This window comes from Hyperolius riggenbachi, chromosome 8 (assembly GCF_040937935.1).
Source record: "Hyperolius riggenbachi isolate aHypRig1 chromosome 8, aHypRig1.pri, whole genome shotgun sequence".
Taxonomy (NCBI): Eukaryota; Metazoa; Chordata; class Amphibia; order Anura; family Hyperoliidae; genus Hyperolius; species Hyperolius riggenbachi.
Window position 1 is genome coordinate 261,257,814 of NC_090653.1, and position 21,451 is coordinate 261,279,264.

At 44.9% G+C, this 21,451-nt stretch overlaps 1 protein-coding gene across 3 annotated transcripts in view; it reads left to right on the plus strand.

The window, feature by feature from the left end:
- The window catches only part of PNPLA7 (patatin like phospholipase domain containing 7), a 412,399-nt gene that overhangs the window by 196,031 nt on the left and 194,917 nt on the right, over positions 1 to 21,451 (plus strand). For all 3 annotated transcript variants that reach the window (XM_068248745.1, XM_068248744.1, XM_068248743.1), the window contains one exon: positions 15,222 to 15,335. In XM_068248745.1, coding sequence (XP_068104846.1) covers positions 15,222 to 15,335 — 114 coding nt within the window. The remainder of the gene's footprint in view (positions 1 to 15,221; positions 15,336 to 21,451) is intronic.

Consider the following 21,451-nt stretch of genomic DNA (forward strand, 5'->3'; position numbering starts at 1 on the left):
AAAGTAGAAATGCTGGCTTTCAGAACACTTTAAGGGGCAGAGACCGCTGGTACTTAAGTGTTTAAAGTGTACCTGCAACAACAGATTATAAAAGTTTTATACTTACCTGGGGCTTCCTTCAGCCCCTGCCACACCAATCTCTCCCTCGCCACCGCCTTCTGTATTGTCTGGTAGATGTCCCGTTCGATCCGCCAGTCAGGGTCAGACCCAGCCCGCTCGCACGCGCCCCCCCCCCCCTTTTTCCTCGCGGCTGGCAGCGTTCTGCACCTGCGCAGTAGTACCATGCATGTGCAGGGGGCATCTACTGGACAATCCAGGTGGCGAGGGAGCGATCAGCGTGGAGGGGGCTAGAGGAAGCCCCAGGTGCCCCACGTATATATAATACTTTTATACCCTGCCCTCTCGGGTACACTTTAACTCTTTGGTAAGGCTTCATGATTTGTGCACATACAGTATAGGTTTGTTTCTCCTGTATTCCGGTGCAGAATGTGCCTGTTGTTTTGGATTGGCACTACTTTCTGGATGTCACGGTGCCATTTCCCCGGCATCAGCTGAAATGAGGCTTTTCCTAGAATGTAAGAACAGCTAAGTACATAACCAGCCCAGGGACGGCTTGACTCCATCATGTACTCCGCTCAAATATAGCTTCTAATTCCCTGCCTTCTCTTCCGCCTCCCCTGGTGATGCCTACACTCAAAGTTGTGTTCAAAAAGCTCAATGATAAGCACAGAACCCGGCAGAAGTGATGGATGCAATGAGTGTTTCTGCCATGTGACAGATAAGGACTTTCTTTTACTTCTTAGTTTTGCTTCACAAACTTTAACCACTGAAGCTCTGTACACCGGTGTCCCTTGAAATGAATAATGACAGGTCGGCCGATATGCATGTGAAAAAAAGGTGTCCGGATGTCAGTGAAAGTCAGTGATTATCGTCTGTGTAGACCAGCCTGTCCTGGCGGACTGTTTTGAATGATATTCATTGTTAGTAATGATAAAAAACGATGGCTCCATTCATGGCACGGTGGTGTAGTGAATAGCACTCTCGGTTTGCAGCGTTGGGTCCTAGTTTGAATCCGAGCCGGGGCGCTATCTGCCAGAGTTTGCATGGCATTCAGGTTTCCTTCTAAAAATATACGAACAAGTTAATAGGCATTGTCCTAAAAATTGATCCTAGACTACAATGGACATATAGGACTATGGTAGGGATTAGATTGTGAGCTCCTCTGAGGACAGCCGGTGACATGACTATGTACTCTGTAATGTGCTGCAGAAGATGTCAGAGCTATATACAGTAAATACATAATAATAATATGGTAGGACATTAGACTGTGACTATGGTAGGGATTAGATTGTGAGCTCCTCTGAGGACAGTCAGTGACATGACTATGTACTCTGTAATGTGCTGCAGAAGATGTCAGTGCTATATAAATACATAATAATAATATGGTAGGACATTAGACTAAGACTATGTTAGGATTAGATTGTGTGCTCCTCTGAGGACAGTCAGTGACATGACTATGTAAGAGTGAACAGAGGCGCCTGCAGGATAAAAGGTTCTAAAAGGCTTAAAATCCCTCAGGTGGTGGTGGTGGACTCGCCTCCCCGAAGCAGACAAGATACCGTCAGTTTTATGACAACAGGTTTATTAATATGCTCCAAAACAAACAGTGCAACGCATTTTACGGGTATGTTCCCGCTTCCTCAGGAGTACACAGTATAGTCTCAAGGTCACGAATAGCACAGAGGCGCTATTCGTGACCTTGAGACTATACTATGTACTCCTATCTGTTTATTGCCTGAGGAAGCGGGAACATACCCGTGAAATGCGTCACACTGTTTGTTTTGGAGCATATTAATAAACCTGTTGTCATAAAACTGACGGTATCTTGCCTGCTTCGGGGAGGTGATTCCACCACCACCTCCTGAGGTGTTTTAAGCCTTTTAGAACCTTTTATCCTACAGGCACCTCTGTTCACTCTTACATTATCAATATCCACCCCTGGTGAAGCGGTTGATCCCCATTTTTCCTTATCTACAGAAAGCGACTTTTAATCCTGAGTGAGGACAGGTCTAATCTCCTCACCTGCCTATACAGTGGTTGCCTAGGCGGTAACCCACGTTTGTGAGTATATACATTATATACTTTTCATTTCCAACCCCTTGTTTTGCATACTACACTATATTAGGCTCTCTGTATTTCTTTTGTCTTTATCGTTACATCACTGAGTGACACTACTATGTTCTCTGTAAAGTGCTATAGAAGATATCAGTGCAATATAAATGCATAATAATAATATGTTTTGACATTTAGACTGATTATAATAGGATTGGATTGTCAGCTCCTCTGAGGAAAGTCCGTGACATGACTATGTGCTCTGTAAAGTGCTGCAGAAGGTGTCAGTGCTATATAAATACCGGTACATAATAATAATATGGTAGGACATTAGACTAGGACTATGGTAGGATTAGATTGTGAGCTCCTCTGAGGACAGTCAGTGATATGACTATGTACTCTGTAATGTGCTGCAGGAGATGTCAGTGCTATATAAAAACATAATAATAATATGGTAGGACATTAGACCAGGACTATGGTAGGATTAGATTGTGAGCTCCTCTGAGGACAGTCAGTGACATGACTATGTACTCTGTAATGTGCTGCAGGAGATGCCAGTGCTATATAAATACATAATAATAATATGGTAGGACATTAGACTAGGACTATGGTAGGATTAGATAGTGAGCTCCTCTGAGGACAGTCAGTGACATGACGATGTACTCTGTAAAGTGCTGCAGAAGATGTCAGTGCTATATAAATAATAATATAGTAGGACATTAGACTATGACTATGGTAGGATTAGATTGTCAGCTCCTCTGAGGACAGTTAGTGACATGACTATGTACTCTGTAAAGCACTGTGGAATATGTCAGCGCTATATTAATAATTATAATAATAAAGTACTCAGGACCCAGGAGCCTTCTCTGCATGAAATTAATAAAAATAAAAAACACAGGCAAGTTAGAAGTAGGAATAAGACTATATGAACCCATGTTTGTCATAATTTCTCATGTCAGTTCAGGTACTCTTTAAAGAACTGATACTGCTAAAGAACTGGAGCACTTGTAAGTCATGTCCGCTGCCCACTGCTCTGCATAATCAGAGTAACACCCCCCATGCTCCCCCACATTTACTGCCAGATCGTTTAGACTGCCGGTTAGTAGGGTGCCAGATAGCCGGGACTCTGCTGTATTGGTTCCTCTTAGACTCATTGGTCATTATTTTTGCACATACAGTAAAGGTTTGTTTTTCCTGTATTCCGGTGCAGAATGTGCCTGTTGATGCCTGTTGTTTTGGATTGGCACTTCTTTCTGGATGTCACGGTGCCATTTCCCCGGTATCATCTGAAATGATGCTTTTCCTAGAATGTAAGAACAGCTAAGTACATAACCAGCCCAGGGACGGCTTGACTCCATCATGTACTCCGCTCAAATAATTCCATGTGTTTTCTTCCACCTCCTCTGGTGAAGCCTAAACCCAATTATGGTGTATTAAAAAAATGAATATGGTTAAATAAGTAGCACAAAACCCAGCAGAAGTGGAGGAAGCAAACTACAGAATAGGTACGCTTTAAATAGTTAGACTAAGACTGATGATAAAGAATCCTAAATAGGGCTACTATGCTTATTTTGGTTTTACAGGTAAAAAGTCTAAGTTTTAAGTCTAAGTGAATGACAAGGGGGGGACATATGCATAGCTCCCAACTGTCCCTCTTTGGTAACCCAGTGCCCCTGTCCCTCTTTCTTCCTCATGTGTCCCTCTTTCAGGACTGATGTGCAGATCTATGTAAATATATGTATTTTTCTCCTGAAAAATGTTTTAATTTGACTCTAAACTTTATTCTCATGCTTTAAAAGGGACACTGTAGGGGGGTCGGGGGAAAATGAGTTGAACTTACCCGGGGCTTTTAATGGTCCCCTGCAGACGTCCTGTGCCTGCGCAGCCACTCACCGATGCTCCGGCCCCGCCTCCTGTTCACTTCTGGAATTTCCATTTTTAAAGTCAGAAAACCACTGGGCCTGCGTTGCCGTGTCCTCGCTCCCGCTGACGTCACCAGGAGCGTACTGCGCAGGCGCGGACTGTACTGGGCCTGCGCAATACAATCCTGGTGACATCAGCATTAGCGAGGACACGGCCACACAGGCGCAGTGGTTTTCAGACTTTATAGTCTGAAATTCCAGAAGTGAACCGGAGGCGGGGCCGAAGCATCGGTGAGTGGCTGCGCGGGCACAGGATGTCTGTGGGGGGGGGGGGGGGGCATTAGAAGCCCTGGGTAATTTCAACTAGAAACTAGACCTACTTACCTGGGGCTTCCTCCAGCCCCTAGCAGCCTATCTGTCCCTCCCAGACGTTCCTCTCCATTACAGATGCTGACCTCACCAGGTCGGCGGCTGCTGCGCCTGTGCAAGTTCACGGCCATGCAGCTCGTGCTGACGTGGCCTGGAGTGTTTTGCACAGACGCAGTACTTTTGTCCCTGCGCAGAACGCTCCAGGCTGCAAGGTCGGCATCTGTGGAGGGGACCGGCTGGGAGTGGAGCTGCGGAGAAGGACTGATAGGCTGCCAGGGGCTGAAGGAAGCCCCAGGTAAGTAGATCTTGTATTTTGTTTTTTTACTGCGGACCTGACCTTTAAATGAATATATTTCTTTCTTTCACATATTATGAAATAAAATGAATAATAGAAAGGAATAGTGCAGTTTGGATGATAAAACTACATCTTTTGCTTATGATTTCTTTGTAATATTCATAACTAGGGGTGTGGAAGGGGTATGTCTTAAAGAGAACCCGAGGTGGGGTTCTAAGAATGATATCTGCACACAGAGGCTGGGTCTGCCTATAGTGCCCAGCCTCTGTTGCTATCTCAATCCCCCCCTAAGCCCCCCCTGCGCTCTGCTATGCCCTCATAAATCACAGCCGCACTGTCGACGCGCAGCGGGCTGTGTTTACCTCTGTAGTGTCACTTTCACCGCTCCCGCTCCTCCTGCATAGCTCCGGTCCCCGCCCGCGTCCCTTCCTTCCCTGCTGATTGGAGGGAACGGGTGGGGACCGGAGCTATGCAGGAGGCGGGGGGAGCAGCAGACTGACAGTACAGAGATAAACACAGCCTGCTGCGACACGCTGCATGTCAAAGCGCGGCTGTGATTTATGGAGGATAGCAGAGCGCAGGGGGGGCTTAAGGGGGGTTGAGATAGCAACAGAGGCTGGGCAGTATAAGCAGACCCAGCCTCTGTGCAGTTAGCATTCTTAGAACCCCACCTCGGGTTCTCTTTAAAGTGTCCCTCTTTCTTTACTCAAAAAGGTGGGAGGTATCCATATGTCCCCAGGCACAGCACTGTGAGGGCGACTTGCTGGTCGCCTGAAGTTCTCCGCTTCTCTCCCTCCTGATTGCTCATTGCTAAAGATGAATGGACAAAAATACCCGTGGAGACATGCAAAAAGCTAATCTGCAATTATAGGAAGCATTTGATTGCTGTAATAGCCAATAAAGGCTTTTCTATTGATTATTGAGATGGATATGAATAATTTTGGACTGGACACTTTTTGCTCAAATGTAAATAAAAGCTGTGAAATATTTTTCCCACAATCATGCCTCTTGTACATCATCATCTTATTATCTTTTGGGAGACACCTATGTCATTTGAAAAAAATACATATACCCAGGCACATCGCCTCTAGTTAGGACATTATATAAGTTATTAAGGAAAGGGAGGTGCTGAAGGGGGTGTGGCTAGAAAACAGCAAAAATCTATTAACCTATGTCATTTGCCGTCAAAAAATTACTTGCTGGTTGTGTAAAAGTAACTATAAGAAAATTTGCCAGGGGTATAAATAATTATGGGCAGCACTGTATTTTTTTTTTTTAGATGTAGCACTCGGGATCTTTAAACTTCAGCGACAAACAAGTGCATTGTTTCCCCTCCTTACCATGCCCCCTCGGAGCCAGTGTGTTATGTACTGCCCCGCCCTCGCTCTTCATGTCACCTTAGCAACAGTATGTCTTGCTGAGCTGTAGTCTAGTGACCTATCTGTACAACACTCTGGCCCTGAACTGTTACCATAGGAATCAAGACCGATCACAATATAATCCCTTTCATAGTCTAATTTCTGTACTTTATTATTATTATTTATTATTATTATTATTATTATGTATTCATATAGCACTGACATCATCTGCAGCACATTACACAGTACATAGCCATGTCACCTACTGTCCTCAGAAGAGCTCACAATCTAATCTCTACCATAGTCCTAGTCTAATGTCCTACTATATTATTATGTATTTATATAGCACTGGCATCTTCTGCAGCACTGTACAGAGTACATAGTCATGTCACTGACTGTCCTCAGAGGAGCTCAGAATCTAATCCCTACCATAGTCATAGTCTAATGTCATACCATATTATTATTATGTATTTATACAGCACTGACATCTTCTGCAGCACTTTACAGAGAGTGCATAGTCATGTCACTGACTGTCCTCAGAGGAGCTCACAATCTAATCCCTACTAGGGATGATTAATGAGATGTGATTACTTCCGAAATTACGCAAATTTTTGTGCAAATGTATGCAGTTTAAAAAAGGACCAATCAATTTAAAACTGGGTTTAAATTGATTGGTCCATTTTCAAACTGCATACATTTGCATTAAAATTTGCATAAATTTGCATCAACTCAGAAGAATTTGCATATCTTTGATCAACCCTAATCCCTACCATAGTCATAGTGTATTGTCCTACCATACTATTATTATGTATTTTTATAGCACTGACATCATCTGCAGCACTTTACAGAGTACATAGTCATGTCACTGACAGTCCTCAGAGGAGCTCACAATCTAATCCTACCATACTCATAGTCTAATGTCCTACCATATTATTATTACGTATTTATATAGCGCTGGCATCATCTGTACAGAGTCATAGTCATGTCCTCGACTGTCCTCAGAGGAGCTTGCAATCCAAACCTTACAATAGTCACAGATTAATCTGTTCTAACACAGTATGCAACTTATTTTTAAAGGTAACTAATTAACATATGACTATGGTTTTTGGATGGGCGATGAAACCCAGGCAGACACTGGAAGAACATACATATGCCATCCGGATAGGTGCTATATACCTAGAGCAGGCCATTAGGTTTTAACTGCCTATGAAAGCATCACTTACACACTTGGGGCTTGATTCACTATGCGGTGCTAACCTACTTAGCACATCTAAAGTCTTTAGCCGTGCTAACCAGGATGCTAAGTAGTTTAGCACCGGCTTTCTCAATCAGATCGCGTGCTAAGTACCGCACACAAAGTTTTGCGTGCGCAAAGTCCCATAGGCTTTAGTGGGCACTTCGCGCGGAGCGCTCTGTGCAGTGCGTGCGCAAAACTTTGCGCGCGGTACTTTGCGCTCGAGCACTACTTCTCACATCTAATCTCAGTTTAGACGTGATAAGGGCCAGTGCTAACAGTTAGCACTGCTTTGTGAATCGAGCCCTTGAAGTGAGAGGAATGTAGAGGCTGCCATATTTATTATTCTTATAAATAATGCGCATTGCCTATACTGCTTCTGGAGGCTCAATAATGCCCTGTATTTCCCTCTTTCTGATAATTGTATATTTGCTGTTTTCTTTATATCTGTTGTTAACTTCTTTTGAAAAATAAAATAAAATATTCTAAAAAAAAAAACAAAAAAAAACAATGCACATTGCCTGGCTGTCCTGCTGATCCTCTGTCCTCAAATACATTTAGCCATAGTCTTGGAACAAACCTACAGATCAGGTACTAAAGTATGGCTGGGTTACCCACATGCTTGTTTCAGGTGTGTGATTCAGACACTACTGCAGCCAAAGAGATCAGCAGGGCTGCCAGGCAGGTAATAAATATGCCAGCCACCATATCCCTCTCACTTCAACAGAAGACAAATTTTTACATTTATCGCTTTTCTCCTGGCGGACTGGAAGTGCTTGGGCTGCAACCACTAGGGCGCGCTCTATAGGCGGTAGCAGTGTTAGGGAGTCTAGCCCAAGGTCTCCCTACTAAATAGGTGCTGACTTACTTGAGGTGTCCTTTAAATCCTACATCCATAGCTTCTCCCTGTGGATACTGTGCCAGCGGTTTGTCCTCTTTTCTTCCTATATAACCCCTAATAGACCCATTACTCCCGGCATCTCAGCTGGAGGAGTCAGCTTAGTTGGAAATTTGTAATCACGCTTGTAATGGCATTGACTAAATGACACTTCCAGGACATTACTGTCCGTTTAATTGCAGGACTGCGGAGACATCCCTGCTTCTAGCAAGCATTAAAATCCAGCTCTATTTAATTGTACAGCACATAAATCTCCGGGCTCCAGAACCTTCTCATGCCAGGAGGAATGGAGGTCGCGTCTGCCGCCCAGATCGCATGTTATGTGTCTGGTTTATAGACATTTTCCTGAGGTCCGCAGCAGTCACAGCCTGGCTGTCCATCTACTCTGTCCTTGACTGTTGTTCGGAGGCCATAGATGTGCTCATGACCGGATTTGAGGCAAGGCCATGGCCTAGGGCGCCAGGAAGCAAGGGGCGGGCAGCCGCCTGCACACTCAGGCAGTTAAATTACCAAACGTGTAAATGGCAGCGGGCACAAACCCAGTTTTGCAGCAGTAAAGGACATTACAGGTCTGGGGGAGAACAGAACAGAACAAGTGAAGCACAGGAATTGGGCACATGGGCAGGGGGGTTGGGGGGAGGGGGGGTTGGTGACTGTGAGCCTTGAGCGGTAAAATGTACAAATCCGGCCCTGCATGTGCTTCCTGTCATCGCCACGTTACGCCTGTCCTTATCCAGTGTCATTATGATGAGACAAACGTGACCCTATTGTACCAATCCTGCTCAGAACTCACCTCTGTTCACTTTTTATTTTATTTTGTTGCAAGGGTTGATAAGCCAGTGTTTTATCTCAGCAGTTGGCAGCTCTCCTGAAAACTAATTAGGTGTCATGAAACCTTTGTGTAGTTGTGCATGAGACGTTCAATGGATCATCATTTCTGTGTGTGGGAGCTGAGTGAACCACAGCCATGTCAGTGTAGTATTATCATGTCAGGCTAAAACATCACACCTAAGTTTGCGTTTCATCTCTTAAAGGGAACCTGAAGTGAGAGGGACATGGAGGCTGCCATTTTTATTTCATTTGAAACAAAACCAGTTGCCTGGCAGCTCTGCTGATCGTCCTGGCATCAGTATTGTCTGAATCGCACACCTGAAACAAGCATGGAGCTAATCTTGTCAGACTTTAGTCAGAAACACCTGATGTGCATGCTTGTTCAGGGTCTTTCGATAAAAGCATTATGCCTGGGACACACCATGCAATTTCCCATCAGATAGACGTGTCAAATCAATTACTTCCGACAGGTTCGATTTTATTTCCGATCTTTTTTCTGATTGATTTTCCGATCACTTCTATACAAAATCGATCACAAAAGAAATCGGACATTAGAGCTGTTGAAATAACCAATTCGACCCGTTCGTCTGATGGGAAATTGCAAGGTGTGTATTAGACATTAGAGGCAGAGGATTAGCAAGACAGCCAGGCAATAAGCATTGTTTAAAATTAAAGGGATACTGTAGGGGGCCGGGGGAAAATGAGCTGAACTTACCCAGGGCTTCTGATGGTCCCCCGCAGACATCCTGTGCCCGCGCAGCCACTCACCGATGCTCCGGCCCCGCCTCCGGTTCACTTCTGGAATTTCTGACTTTAAAGTCTGAAAACCACTGCGCCTGCGTTGCCGTGTCTTCGATCCCGCTGATGTCATCAAGAGCATACTGCACAGGCCCAGTATGGTCTGTGTCTGCGCAGTACACTCCTGGTGACATCAGCGGGATCGAAGACACGGCAACGCAGGCGCAGTGGTTTTCAGACTTTAAAGTCAGAAATTCCAGAAGTGAACCGGAGGCGGGGCCGGAGCATTGGGCAGTGGCTGCACCAACACAGGATGTCTGCGGGGGACCAGTAGAAGCCCCGGGTAAGTTTAACTAATTTTCCCCAGACCCCCCTACAGTATTCCTTTAAGGGACACCTTACCTCTAATGCTATTTTTTTTTTTTTTTTTTAAATATTGTACGCATGCTTGCAAGACCGCAACTTTCAAGCAGTCTGCAAAAATGCTTACAATATAAAGAAACGCTGGGAAAAAATTGTGCCACTTTTGGTACAAAAATAACCGGGAAATGAAATGCCCGGGGAGGTTACACAATAAAGGAATCGGTTGCTTTGGACCATTCAGTATTTGCCGTTCACCCTCGTGCCCCAGATAAACCCGCAGGATTCTTCAAGGAATCAGTGATCTCACTATGATAGTGGATGTGTTTACAGTATCGTAATCCATTATCGGTTCAGTGCTGATGGGCCTTGTATGTTAGACGCAGCGTCCCGTGGGACTGGGCTGCGTGTCTGCGTACAGCGCTGACCCTGTTATAAATGTTACCTTTTCCATCTCGGGAACCAGAATAGAGCGTGACGCGGTAACGCAGCGAAGGGCAGAACGCAGTATTGCTGACCGGTAAGCTGCTTCTCATTTTATCATGTTTTTCCTTCTGTAAAATGTCATAATTGGCTCTGTAAAGCCGGAGATTTAATGTTCCACGTGCCAATGTGAGGTTTCCAAGGAGCCGAGGGGGGGAGGGGCCAGCTGTGACGCTGCCGATTACAGCTGCTAGGATACGCAGTGGTGTACCTGGCAACCACTACGCAGAGAGATTACACTGTTGCTGTTGTTGTGTTTGAGGGTTTATAAAGCACCGTCTAGAGTTATGCTAAGTACACACGATGCAATTTTGTGACAGATTTACTGTCAGATCGATTATTTCCAACATGTCTGATTTGATTTCCGATCAATTTTTTTTATAGAAGTTAAAAATGATATAATGAAAAAAAATTATGATATAATGAATTGGGTGTGTAGTACGGATAATTACTAGAACATTAGTAGCAAAGGAAATATTCTCATGTTTTTATTTTCAGTTATATAGTGTTTTTTTTTATAACATTGCATCATTCTGTAATAGTTGCAGTTTACACACTACTCAGCATTTTACATGATTTTACAGAGCAGGCTAATGAACTTTTGAACCCCCTTTCTTCAGAGAAAATACAGTTCACATCTGCGGGGTTTTTTTTTTTTTTTTGTGCGGAGCCAGCCGTACGTCTCTGCATTCAGGATCAGGTAAAAAATGTTAGTTTTTACAGCCAGTGTGCTATAAACTGTCAGTTTTCTATTTGTTCCTATGTAGCTGTAAAACCTTCCATTTCCGTTGAGCGAAGCGGTGCGGAAAATTGGGTCCTGCTGCATTTTTTTGTCCGTTCAGCGGAGCAGACCACGGAACAGTACGCCCGGTTCTGTTTGCAAACGCAGATGTGAACCGGGCATGACTGACAGTTGAGATAACAAGCTTCAGAAGACAGAGGTCTCTGCAACTTTAAAAGTGGTGGAGCTCAATGGCTATTTTGCATAGATAACTGGAGTTTCTGTACTGGAAACAATATTAGACTTTTATGTCTCTGCTCCTAATGTTTTATTTCTTAGCTGTACTACATATACAAATCATTATATCATAGTTTTACAGCATAAAATCTACCACCAGAAAAACAATTAGTAGCAGAACAGCATTCCAACAGTTAAACACAGCACTTTGTTCTTCAGTAGAGTTCCTTGATGCTTCTGGCCACATCTGAAGAGGTGATGACATTGTCTTATGTTTACTTTCCTCTGTTGCTACAATTAGTATCCAGCCAGCAGCATGTGCTGAAACGGAACCGCACTGAGCTGAGAAGGAGAGAGAGTTGAGAAATGATCACTAGATAGGTTTTAATATATAAATACAGCAGCTATGCAGTTAAATGCCATGGCAGCTTTCAGAGCAGATAAACTGTACTTCGGGAATGTGTCATTTCTGGACAGACAATAATACTTGTGCGCAAAAGCAAATATAACTGTATGGGTAATACAAAGTAGGAAAACACATTTTTATTGAATGTTATGTCAGAGTTTTATCCCACTTTAAGCTTTTTATACTTTTTCGGCGCCTATGAAACTAGAAAATGATGATCATTTATGGTACAAGCTGACTTTATTCTCTGGGTAGATTTATGAATGGCTTGCCATAATAAATGATCCCCCCCCCCCCCCCCCCCATTCTCTATGCTGGACACGCAGCACTGCTGCCATATCTCACGGTGATGGATTACGCTCCGGATTGACCGCTTTCTGTTAATATTCTGGAGTGCGCAGTGTATTTACAGGAACGTCCCTTTATGTAATGGAGAAACAGCTGACAAATTACTGGAGAGGCCAGAGAGATTGCGACACGAATTTACAGCAGGGAAATACCAATATGCTGTCACTTACCTTGGTGGATTTTTTACTCCTCTCTTATGGATATTTTTTTTAACCCTTACCCTTCTTATCCTTACTGCATAACCTATAAATGTACTCCCCGCCTTCCATAACTTCCTTCATATGGGCGAAGCAGGCCGTCAAGAGACACTGAAGCGGAAAAAAATTATGATTTGTATGTATAGTACAGCTAAGAAATAAAACATTAGGAGCAGAGACATAAGTCTAATATTGTTTCCAGTACAGGAAGAGTTAAGAAATTCCAGTTGTTATCTATGCAAAAGAGCCATTGAGCTCCACGACTTTCAAAGTCGCAAAGAGCTCTGTCTTCTGAAGCTTATTATCTCAACTGTTTGTCACTGTATTGTTGTTTTTTTTCCTGCGGAGAACAGTTCAAAAGTTCACTAGCATGCTCTGTAAAATCATTTAGAATGCTGAATAGTGTGTAAACTGCAAATATTAGAGAATTATGCAATGTTATTAAAAAAAACATACATAACGCAAAATAAAAATATGAGAATATTTTCTTTGCTACTAATGTTCTAGTAATTATCCGTACTACACAACCAATTCATTATATCATCATATTTTTTTTTTCGCTGCAGTGTCTCTTCAATGAAGTAGTTTTACAAATCAGCGCAGCTCTGATTACTTTGGCAATAGCTTTATTACTACCTATGACACCTAAATGATCGATATATTGTTTGTTTTTTTCTGGGCAAATTAGGCTTTTTGTGGGTGATATTGTTCTTCAGTAATTAACTTATTTTTTATGCATTTTAAAGGGAAAAGAAGGAAAATAAACACACTATCTATTTTCATCTGATGCGGTTGTATTCCTTTATAGGAAATCCATATGTCAGCCTCCATATACCTTTCACTTGTCCTTTAAAACTACCTTCCTAATATTTTATAAGCCTCCACCTTGTCCCACAGAAGCAGCTCTGGCCTGCTGGGGCAGGGACACCACAAGACCTGTGGGGGTGCCCTGTGGTATCCGGGAGAAAGATATTAACAGCAGATCCTTATCGGGTGGGGTCTCCATGGATCAGAATAGTTTTTGTAAGTAGATCCTTAGTGGGAATAACGTTATAGCCATAGAAAGAGAATTTGTCTGTGAATCACTGATGAGCACCATCCGTAACTGACGTGCCCTGTATAAGCCTTGCCATTCTGCAAGGGGCAATACCAATGTAAGTCAGCGGGAGGAAGAATTGGCCGACGCCCCCTCCTGTCAGTTACCTGTATCATGTGATCTCTACACTACCCCCAGCATATCACTGCAGGAAGCTGATCACCAATGCAGTTTAATGTCTTTCTGTATTACTGCCATTCTCTGCAGCACTCTCATTTATTTAGTGGTGTTATAAATGCCTCAATAAATGCAGAGTATTCATGTAATATTTCTCTTACTTGTTTAATTCTGCCTCATAATGTTTTATTGTAGTTTAGTGTGTTAGTGTACTTGTGCTTCAGTTAGCTTTCAATATATGTAGCATGTAAGCTTTCCCTCTGTAGCGGTACTGATAGTAAACTAGCTACAGCGTGTGCTGATCTCTTCTACCTCCAATATGCACAGTATAAGCTGTTACTCTGTGCCTGTACTGATAGTAAACTAGCTGCAGGGTGTGCTGGTCTCTGCTACCTCCGGTATGTACAGTGTAAGCTGTTACAATCTGCCTGTACTGACAGTAAACTAGCTGCAGTGTGTGCCGATCTCTGCTACCTCCAATATGCACAGTATAAGCTATTGCTCTGTGCCTGTACTGAAAGTAAACTAGCTGCAGGGTGTGCTGGTCTCTGCTACCTCCGGTATGTACAGTGTAAGCTGTTACAATATGCCTGTACTGATAGTAAACTAGCTGCAGTGTGTGCCGATCTCTGCTACCTCCAGTTGCCGATCTCTGCTACCTCCAGTATGCACAGTATAAGCTGTTACTCTGTGTCTGTACTGATAGTAAACTAGCTGCAGAATGTGCTGGTCTCTGCTACCTCCGGTATGTACAGTGTAAGCTGTTACAATCTGCCTGTACTGATAGTAAACTAGCTGCAGTGTGTGCTGATCTCTGCTACCTACAATATGTACAGTATAAGCTGTTACTCTGTGCCTCTACTGATAGTAAACTAGCTGCAGGGTGTGCCGATCTCTGCTACCTCCAGTATGCACAGTATAAGCTGTTACTCTGTGCCTGTACTGATAGTAAACTAGCTGCAGGGTGTGCTGGTCTCTGCTACCTCCGGTATGTACAGTGTAAGCTGTTACAATCTGCCTGTACTGACAGTAAACTAGCTTCAGTGTGTGCTGATCTCTGCTACCTCCGGTATGTACAGTGTAAGCGGTTACAATCTGCCTCTACTGATAGTAAACTAGCTGCAGTGTGTGCTGATCTCTGCTGCCTCCAGTATGTACAGTATAAGTTGTTACTCTGTGCCTGTACTGATAGTAAACTATCTGCAGTGTGTGCTGATTGTGCTACCTCCAGTGTGTACAGTATAAGCTGTTACTATGTGCCTGCACTAATGGTAAATTAGCTGCAGTGTGTGCTGATCGCTGCTACCTCCAGTATGTACAGTAAAAGATATTACAGTGTGCCTATACTAATAGTAAACTAGCTGCAGTGTGTTCTCATCAATTTATTCATTATGCTATTTTAACTACAACTCCGCCAGTAGAAGCTGTGTGTGAATTTGGACATAAACAGAATTGAAATGACAGTTTTGGGCTGTCTTGACTTTGATACTGATGGGTAAGATAAGATAGGCTGTAAAACGAGACATTGACCTTTCGGTGTCTTTCCAATGCGATTACAGGTGGAAGCCTTAACTCACCAGCCCAGAGCCACCACGGTGCACGCCGTCCGGGACTCGGAACTTGCCAAACTGCCAGAGGGGGCGCTCACCTCCATCAAACGCAAGTTCCCGCAGGTAAGCTGCACATGTACTCTATTGCCTGATTATTTTTCCCGTGTAAAGGAATTTATCCCGTGGATGAGAACAGCAGCTTTGATCAATAACCTCATCATTTACTCCTAGCGTGGATTATTGTTACTGCGCAGCGCTGCTGCCGGGGGGTCACCTGATCAATGCCGAGGTCACGACCCCTTCAGCGGGCTTTCACTTCCCATTAATACCTCTGCTCCTTTCTCCGGGAAATGGACGTGAGTCTGTGAGTGCTCTGGAAGTGGTTGTTATTTGCCGACGCCAGAATTGCTGAGCTGCGGCGGCACAGGTGTGGAGAAAGGGTAAACCAGAAGCGTGACTATTATTGCTTGCCACACGTGTGTGTGTGTGTGTGTGTGTGGGGGGGGGGGGGGGGGGGGAGCAAAAGAGCAACTGCTATGGTTCAGCATTGCAAGATTAAAAGGAACCTAAAGCGAGGAAAATTATTTAAAATAAACACCTGACATAGCTGCAAATGAATATTACATACTAACCTCACTGTCAGTTCCTCTCAGAGGCTCACCATTTTCTTCACACAGTGATCCCTTCCAGTTCTGACATTAGTTTGTCAGAACTGAAATATACCAGTTGCTGACAGTTTTATATCAGCAGCTGTCAGTTATAACTGAATGTGCAAAGTAATGTCCATGTTACCCTATGGCTCATGTGGGCGAAAAATTGCCTCTGACCCCTCTCACGCAGCTCACTCCATCTTCCAGCGCATGCCTTCAGGATTTCGGTCAATCGCAACTAAATCCTCTAGACACAGGAACAGCTTTTTTCCTCAAGCGGTAGCCATACTAAATGCTGAACCCAGCTAGAGCTGCTAGGACTTGATAGTAATCAGCACAGAACTATAAATGAACAATTCTCACATTGCTTACTGCCACTATACTTGCATAATGTCCTTGACTTGTAATATACACACTGTCTGTCCTTGCATTTGTGTTTGTTAAGCAACTGCCAAGACAAATTCCTTGTAGGTGCAAACTTACTTGGCAAAAATAAATTGATTCTGATTCTGATTATAGTATAACAGCGTGCTGACCAGGAAGCTGTTAGGGGGTAATAGCCATTTTTAAAATGGAGGAAGGAGAATTCCATTAATCGCAGAGGACAAATAGGAAGCGGGAGAGGAGAACGAGATTGAGGAGTAGACTACACAGGAGGGAAGTGTGACGTGTGTATGGTTATTTTGACTTTTTATTTTCAGTTCAGGTTCAGCTGGCTATAGACGGCCGACGATCAGAAGAGGCAGGCTTGCTGTGATGTTCCCTGCTGTTGCTACCCCTTATTACATATTACGCTTTTCTTACCTGGGGCTTCTTCCAGACCCAGAAGTCTGTGCGGTCCCTCATTGCAGCTCCTCTCTTCTTCTGGGCCCCACTGTCATCTTCGTAAAATCCCCACCACTTTGCAGTCTTCTGCGCCTCTCTTGTGATCGTTCTCCCATTGCCATACAGGCTTCTAGCGGCTAGAATAAGCTCCGGGTAAGTAAAGCTTAACCTCCTTAGCGGTAACCCTGAGTCAGGCTTGGGACGGAAAGTCGCAGCTCGGATTGATAATCCCGAATTGGATCCATCAGAGTGTGGAATAAATTTGGAATTAATCATACCACCAGGGAGGTTAATAGGTATATTTTATCTCGGATTTGCTTTTTAGTGGAATGAGTGGGGGGAGTAAATGGGAGGTTGAACGAAGGCAACATCACCTGAATGGGGCGGGGAAGAGGAGGGAATGGGAGGGTGAAGAAAGCAACATCACCTGAATGGGGTGGGGAAGAGGAGGGAATGGGAAGGGTGATGGGAGGGAACATCATCTGAATGGGGTGGGGAAGAGGAGGGAATGGGAGGGGCGATGGGAGGGAACTTCACCTGAATGGGGCGGGGGAGAGGGGGGAATGGGAGGGGCGATGGGAGGGAACTTCACCTGAATGGGGCGGGGGAGAGGGGGGAATGGGAGGGGTGATAGGAGGGAACATTGCCTGAATGGGACTAGAAAGGGCAGTGAATGGGAGGGTGATAGGAGGGAACATCACTTGAATGGGACATGGAGGAGGAGGGAATGGAAGGGGTGATGGGAGGGAACATCGTTGCAAATCTGCCTCTTCCTGTTTAATTTTAATTAAAGGAACCTAAACTGAGAAGGATATGGATTTTTCCTTTTAAAATAATACCAGTTGCCGGACTCTCCTGCTGATCCTGTGTCTCTAATACTTTTAGCCACAGCCCCTCAACAAGCATGCAGATCAGGTGCTCTGACTGAAGTCAGACTAGATTAGCTGCATGCTTGTTTCAGGTGTGTGATTCAGCCACTACTGCAGCCAAAAAGATCAGAATCAGAAAACTTTATTTCTCAAAGCTAACTGGGTCATGCCCGGAATTGTTTTTGGCACAATACATCTGGCTTAGAGAGAGACATAGATAGAGACATAGATAGATAGATAGATAGATAGATAGCAGCGAGCCGTAGAGGCATCGGTTAGCGTGAGTTAGCATTTCATTGCAATTCCACTGCACATTGCATTGCTCCATGCAAATTGTATTTCACTACACGCAGTATTGCATTTGCCTATACATCCTTAAAGCATCACAGCTCCTAGTGTGACACCGCGATGGTTAGTCTGGTGGGTTGGTCGGTGTGGTTGAACGTTCCACCATGGTACAGACCGCCCCGCAGCTCGTCCGGGCTTGCATTGATGGTAGTATGTGGAGGGAGTTGAGGAGGTTGACCGCCGAGGGGAAGAACGAGTTCCTGTGTCTCGTGGTCTTTGTGGAGATGACCCGAATCCTCCGGCCCAGTGGCAGCAGGCTGAAGTAGCGGTGGCCTGGGTGAGAAGGATCATTGGCAATCCTCAGAGCCCTGGACTTCAGTCTGTTGTTGTGTAGCAGGGCAAGAGAGGGGAGGGGGCACCCAACGATCCTCTCCGCTGATCTAATGACCCTCTGAAGTTTGTCCTTGTCATTTGCGGTGGCCCCAGCATACCAGACCAAGATGGAGGAGCAGAGGATTGACTCAGTGGTGGCGGTGTAGAAGCTGGTTAGGATTTTTTGAGTCATGCCAAACTTTCTCAGCTGGCGGAGGAAGAAGAGTCTTTGCTGGGCTTTCCGTTGGGTGGCAGTGATGTTGGGCTTCCAGCTGAGATCACTGGAAATTATAGTACCCAGAAGCCGGGCACATGGCACCCTGGCTACCTCGGTGCCGTCAATATAAATAGGGGGCGGAGGGGGGGCAGACTTCCTGAAGTCAATGATTAGCTCAACAGTTTTTGCAGTGTTAAGCACCAGCCTGTTCTCCTTGCTCCAGTTGCAAATTCTCTCCACCTGTTGGCAGTACTCTTGGACGTTATCCCTGGTGACAAGGCCAATGATGGTGGTGTCGTCGGCGAACTTGATGACCTTTATGGAGTCTGCCTCCGATCTGCAGTTGTTTGTGTAGAGGGAGAACAGCAGTGGTGACAGGACGCAGCCTTGGGGAGCATCTGTGTTCGTGATCGCTGCTTGTGAGTGGATATCGCCCAGTTTGACGACTTGGGATCTGTTGGTGAGAAAGTCTGTGATCCACAGTAGTAGGCTTGGGTGGACTCCGAGTGCAGCAAGGTCCCGTTGCAGAATGCGTGGGCAGATGGTATTGAAGGCCGAACTGAAGTCCAGGAGAAGTATTCTAGCATACGTGTCCGGCCTGTCCAGGTGGTCGTTGGTGAGCTCCAAGCAGATATTGATCGCATCATCGGTGGACCTGTTTTCCCTGTAGGCAAACTGGTAGGGGTCTAGGACGGGTGAAGTGGAGAGCTTGAGGTAGGCTAGGACTGCCCGCTCCATGGTTTTCATGATTACAGACGTCAGGGCTACGGGTCTAAAGTTGTTGAGATCGGAGACCCCTTGTTTCTTAAAGATCAGTAGGACTGCCAGGCAACCGGTATTGTTTAAAAGGAAACATTCATATTCCTCTCAGTTTAGGTTCCCTTTAAACCAAAAGTCAAATTTTTCAAGGAGTGATTACAGGGACCAGGGGAACGAGGGGAGAAACGGACAGCGCACAGAGGTATGTGGATCCAGCATGGACATACCTCTGTACTTACCTTATCTCGATTTGCCTGGGGTCAGGTGTGCTTTCATTAAAAGCTTTAACAAAAACTTAAAAAGCATTTATACATAAATCTTGAGTACTCTTAAAGGACCTCTGTCACGAAAATCGTAAAATACATGTAAACATATAGTAATAAGAAGTACTTTTCTTCCAGAGTAAAATGAGCCATAAATTACTTTTCTCCTATGTTGCTGTCACTTGCAGTAGGTAGTAGAAACCTGACATTGCCGACAGATTTTGGACTAGCCCATCTCTTCATGGGGGGGGGAGGGGTTCTCAGGGTTTTCTTTATTTTTAAAAGCACTTGGAATGAATGGCAGTTGCTCCGTCCAATTGCCAAATAAGTGTGTAGCGAGCAGGGAGGCTGGCCAGCATCTTTCTACAAAGCTTTTTCAGGGAATGTGTTTATAAAGAATAAAGGCCATGGTGAGAATCCCCCATGAAGAGATGGACTAACCCAAAACCTGTCAGTAATGTCAGATTTCTACTACCTACTGTAAGTGATGGCAACATAGGAGAAAAGTAATTTATGGCTCATTTTACTCTGGAAGGAATGTACTTCTTATTTGTATGTGTATTAAATTTTAAGATTTTCGCGACCGTTCCTCTTTAACAAATCTATCTCAGTTAAGCGGTACCTGAGATAAAAGGGGTTCTCAACAAACTCCATTTTCCTTAACCTCCCTGGCGGTAAGCCCGAGCTGAGCTCGGGCTATGCCGCCGGGAGGCACCGCTCAGGCCCCGCTGGGCCGATTTGCATAATTTTTTTTTTTGTTACACGCAGCTAGCACTTTGCTAGCTGCGTGTAACCTCCGATCGCCGCCGATCCGACGCTATACCCGTCGCCGCAGCCGCCCCCCCCCCCCCCCCCCCCCAGACCCCGTGCGCTGCCTGGCCAATCAGTGCCAGGCAGCGCCGTGGGGTGGAAGCCCTCCAAGAGATCTCGTTCTTTGAACGGGATCTCTTGATCTCCGTTCACCGGCGGCGATCGGAGGGGCTGGGGGGATGCCGCTCAGCAGCGGCTATCATGTAGCGAGACATTGTCTCGCTACATGAAAAAAAAAAAAAAAATTAAAAAAAAAGGTATTTGCTGCCCCCTGGCGGATTTTATCAAACCGCCAGGGAGGTTAATATGTACATGCTGTGATAATATTGGAAAACACTGTTCTGGAACCTAAATATTGATCACATCAGAGAGGTGAAAAATATTCTTTGCATCCAGTTTTACCCACCGGACTTAACATGTAACTGAATTGTAGATGGCGGTTTAGTAAAGCCGTAGGAGGCGGGCTTTGAGTCGCTAGAAATAGAGGGCGTGCCCTTGTCACTGCCCCTGCACTCGGCTGTCACACATCAACACTCCTCTGTCACACGCGATGCGTTGGCCGTGTCACATAATTAGCTGCCAACAGGCGTGCTTGTCACAAACGCTATTCACACTCGCGGCCAAGACCAGGGAAACAATCCTACACCCATGACTGTGTGTAAACGTGTTTCTCTGTGTAATTGCCTACCTGTTAGTGCCGCAAGCTGGGAGAACATGTAGATAAAGAGGCAGCCATACACATCACCTTAAAGCTGGACTCCGGGGAAGGCTGCTGTAATCCCGGCTTAACGAACATGCACAGAAAGGAAAATAACCTAAATACATCTATTGTAATGTCTGACCTCATTACCGTAGTGCAGCCATAGACCCTCTATACATACAACGCTTATAGAAAATAGCCCTGATAGGGGGTTCTTCATCTCCCCATACCCTTCCCATACATCATAACACAATGCTGCCCATTACTAAAACTGCATACACAGGCTTAATTGTTCTAATTATATAAAGGTAGGTTGAACGAGCAGCGGGAGGCACTAAATGATAGTGATTATTCGTTGTTGCTCGTTTACTAGTCCTGCATGGCTGATCACTAAACGGCCTTGTTGGGCGCTCCCACTGAGGGATATACTTCCACCCAAAGCGATCACTGAGATACAGCGGAGCCTTGGTTTGCAAGCATAATTCT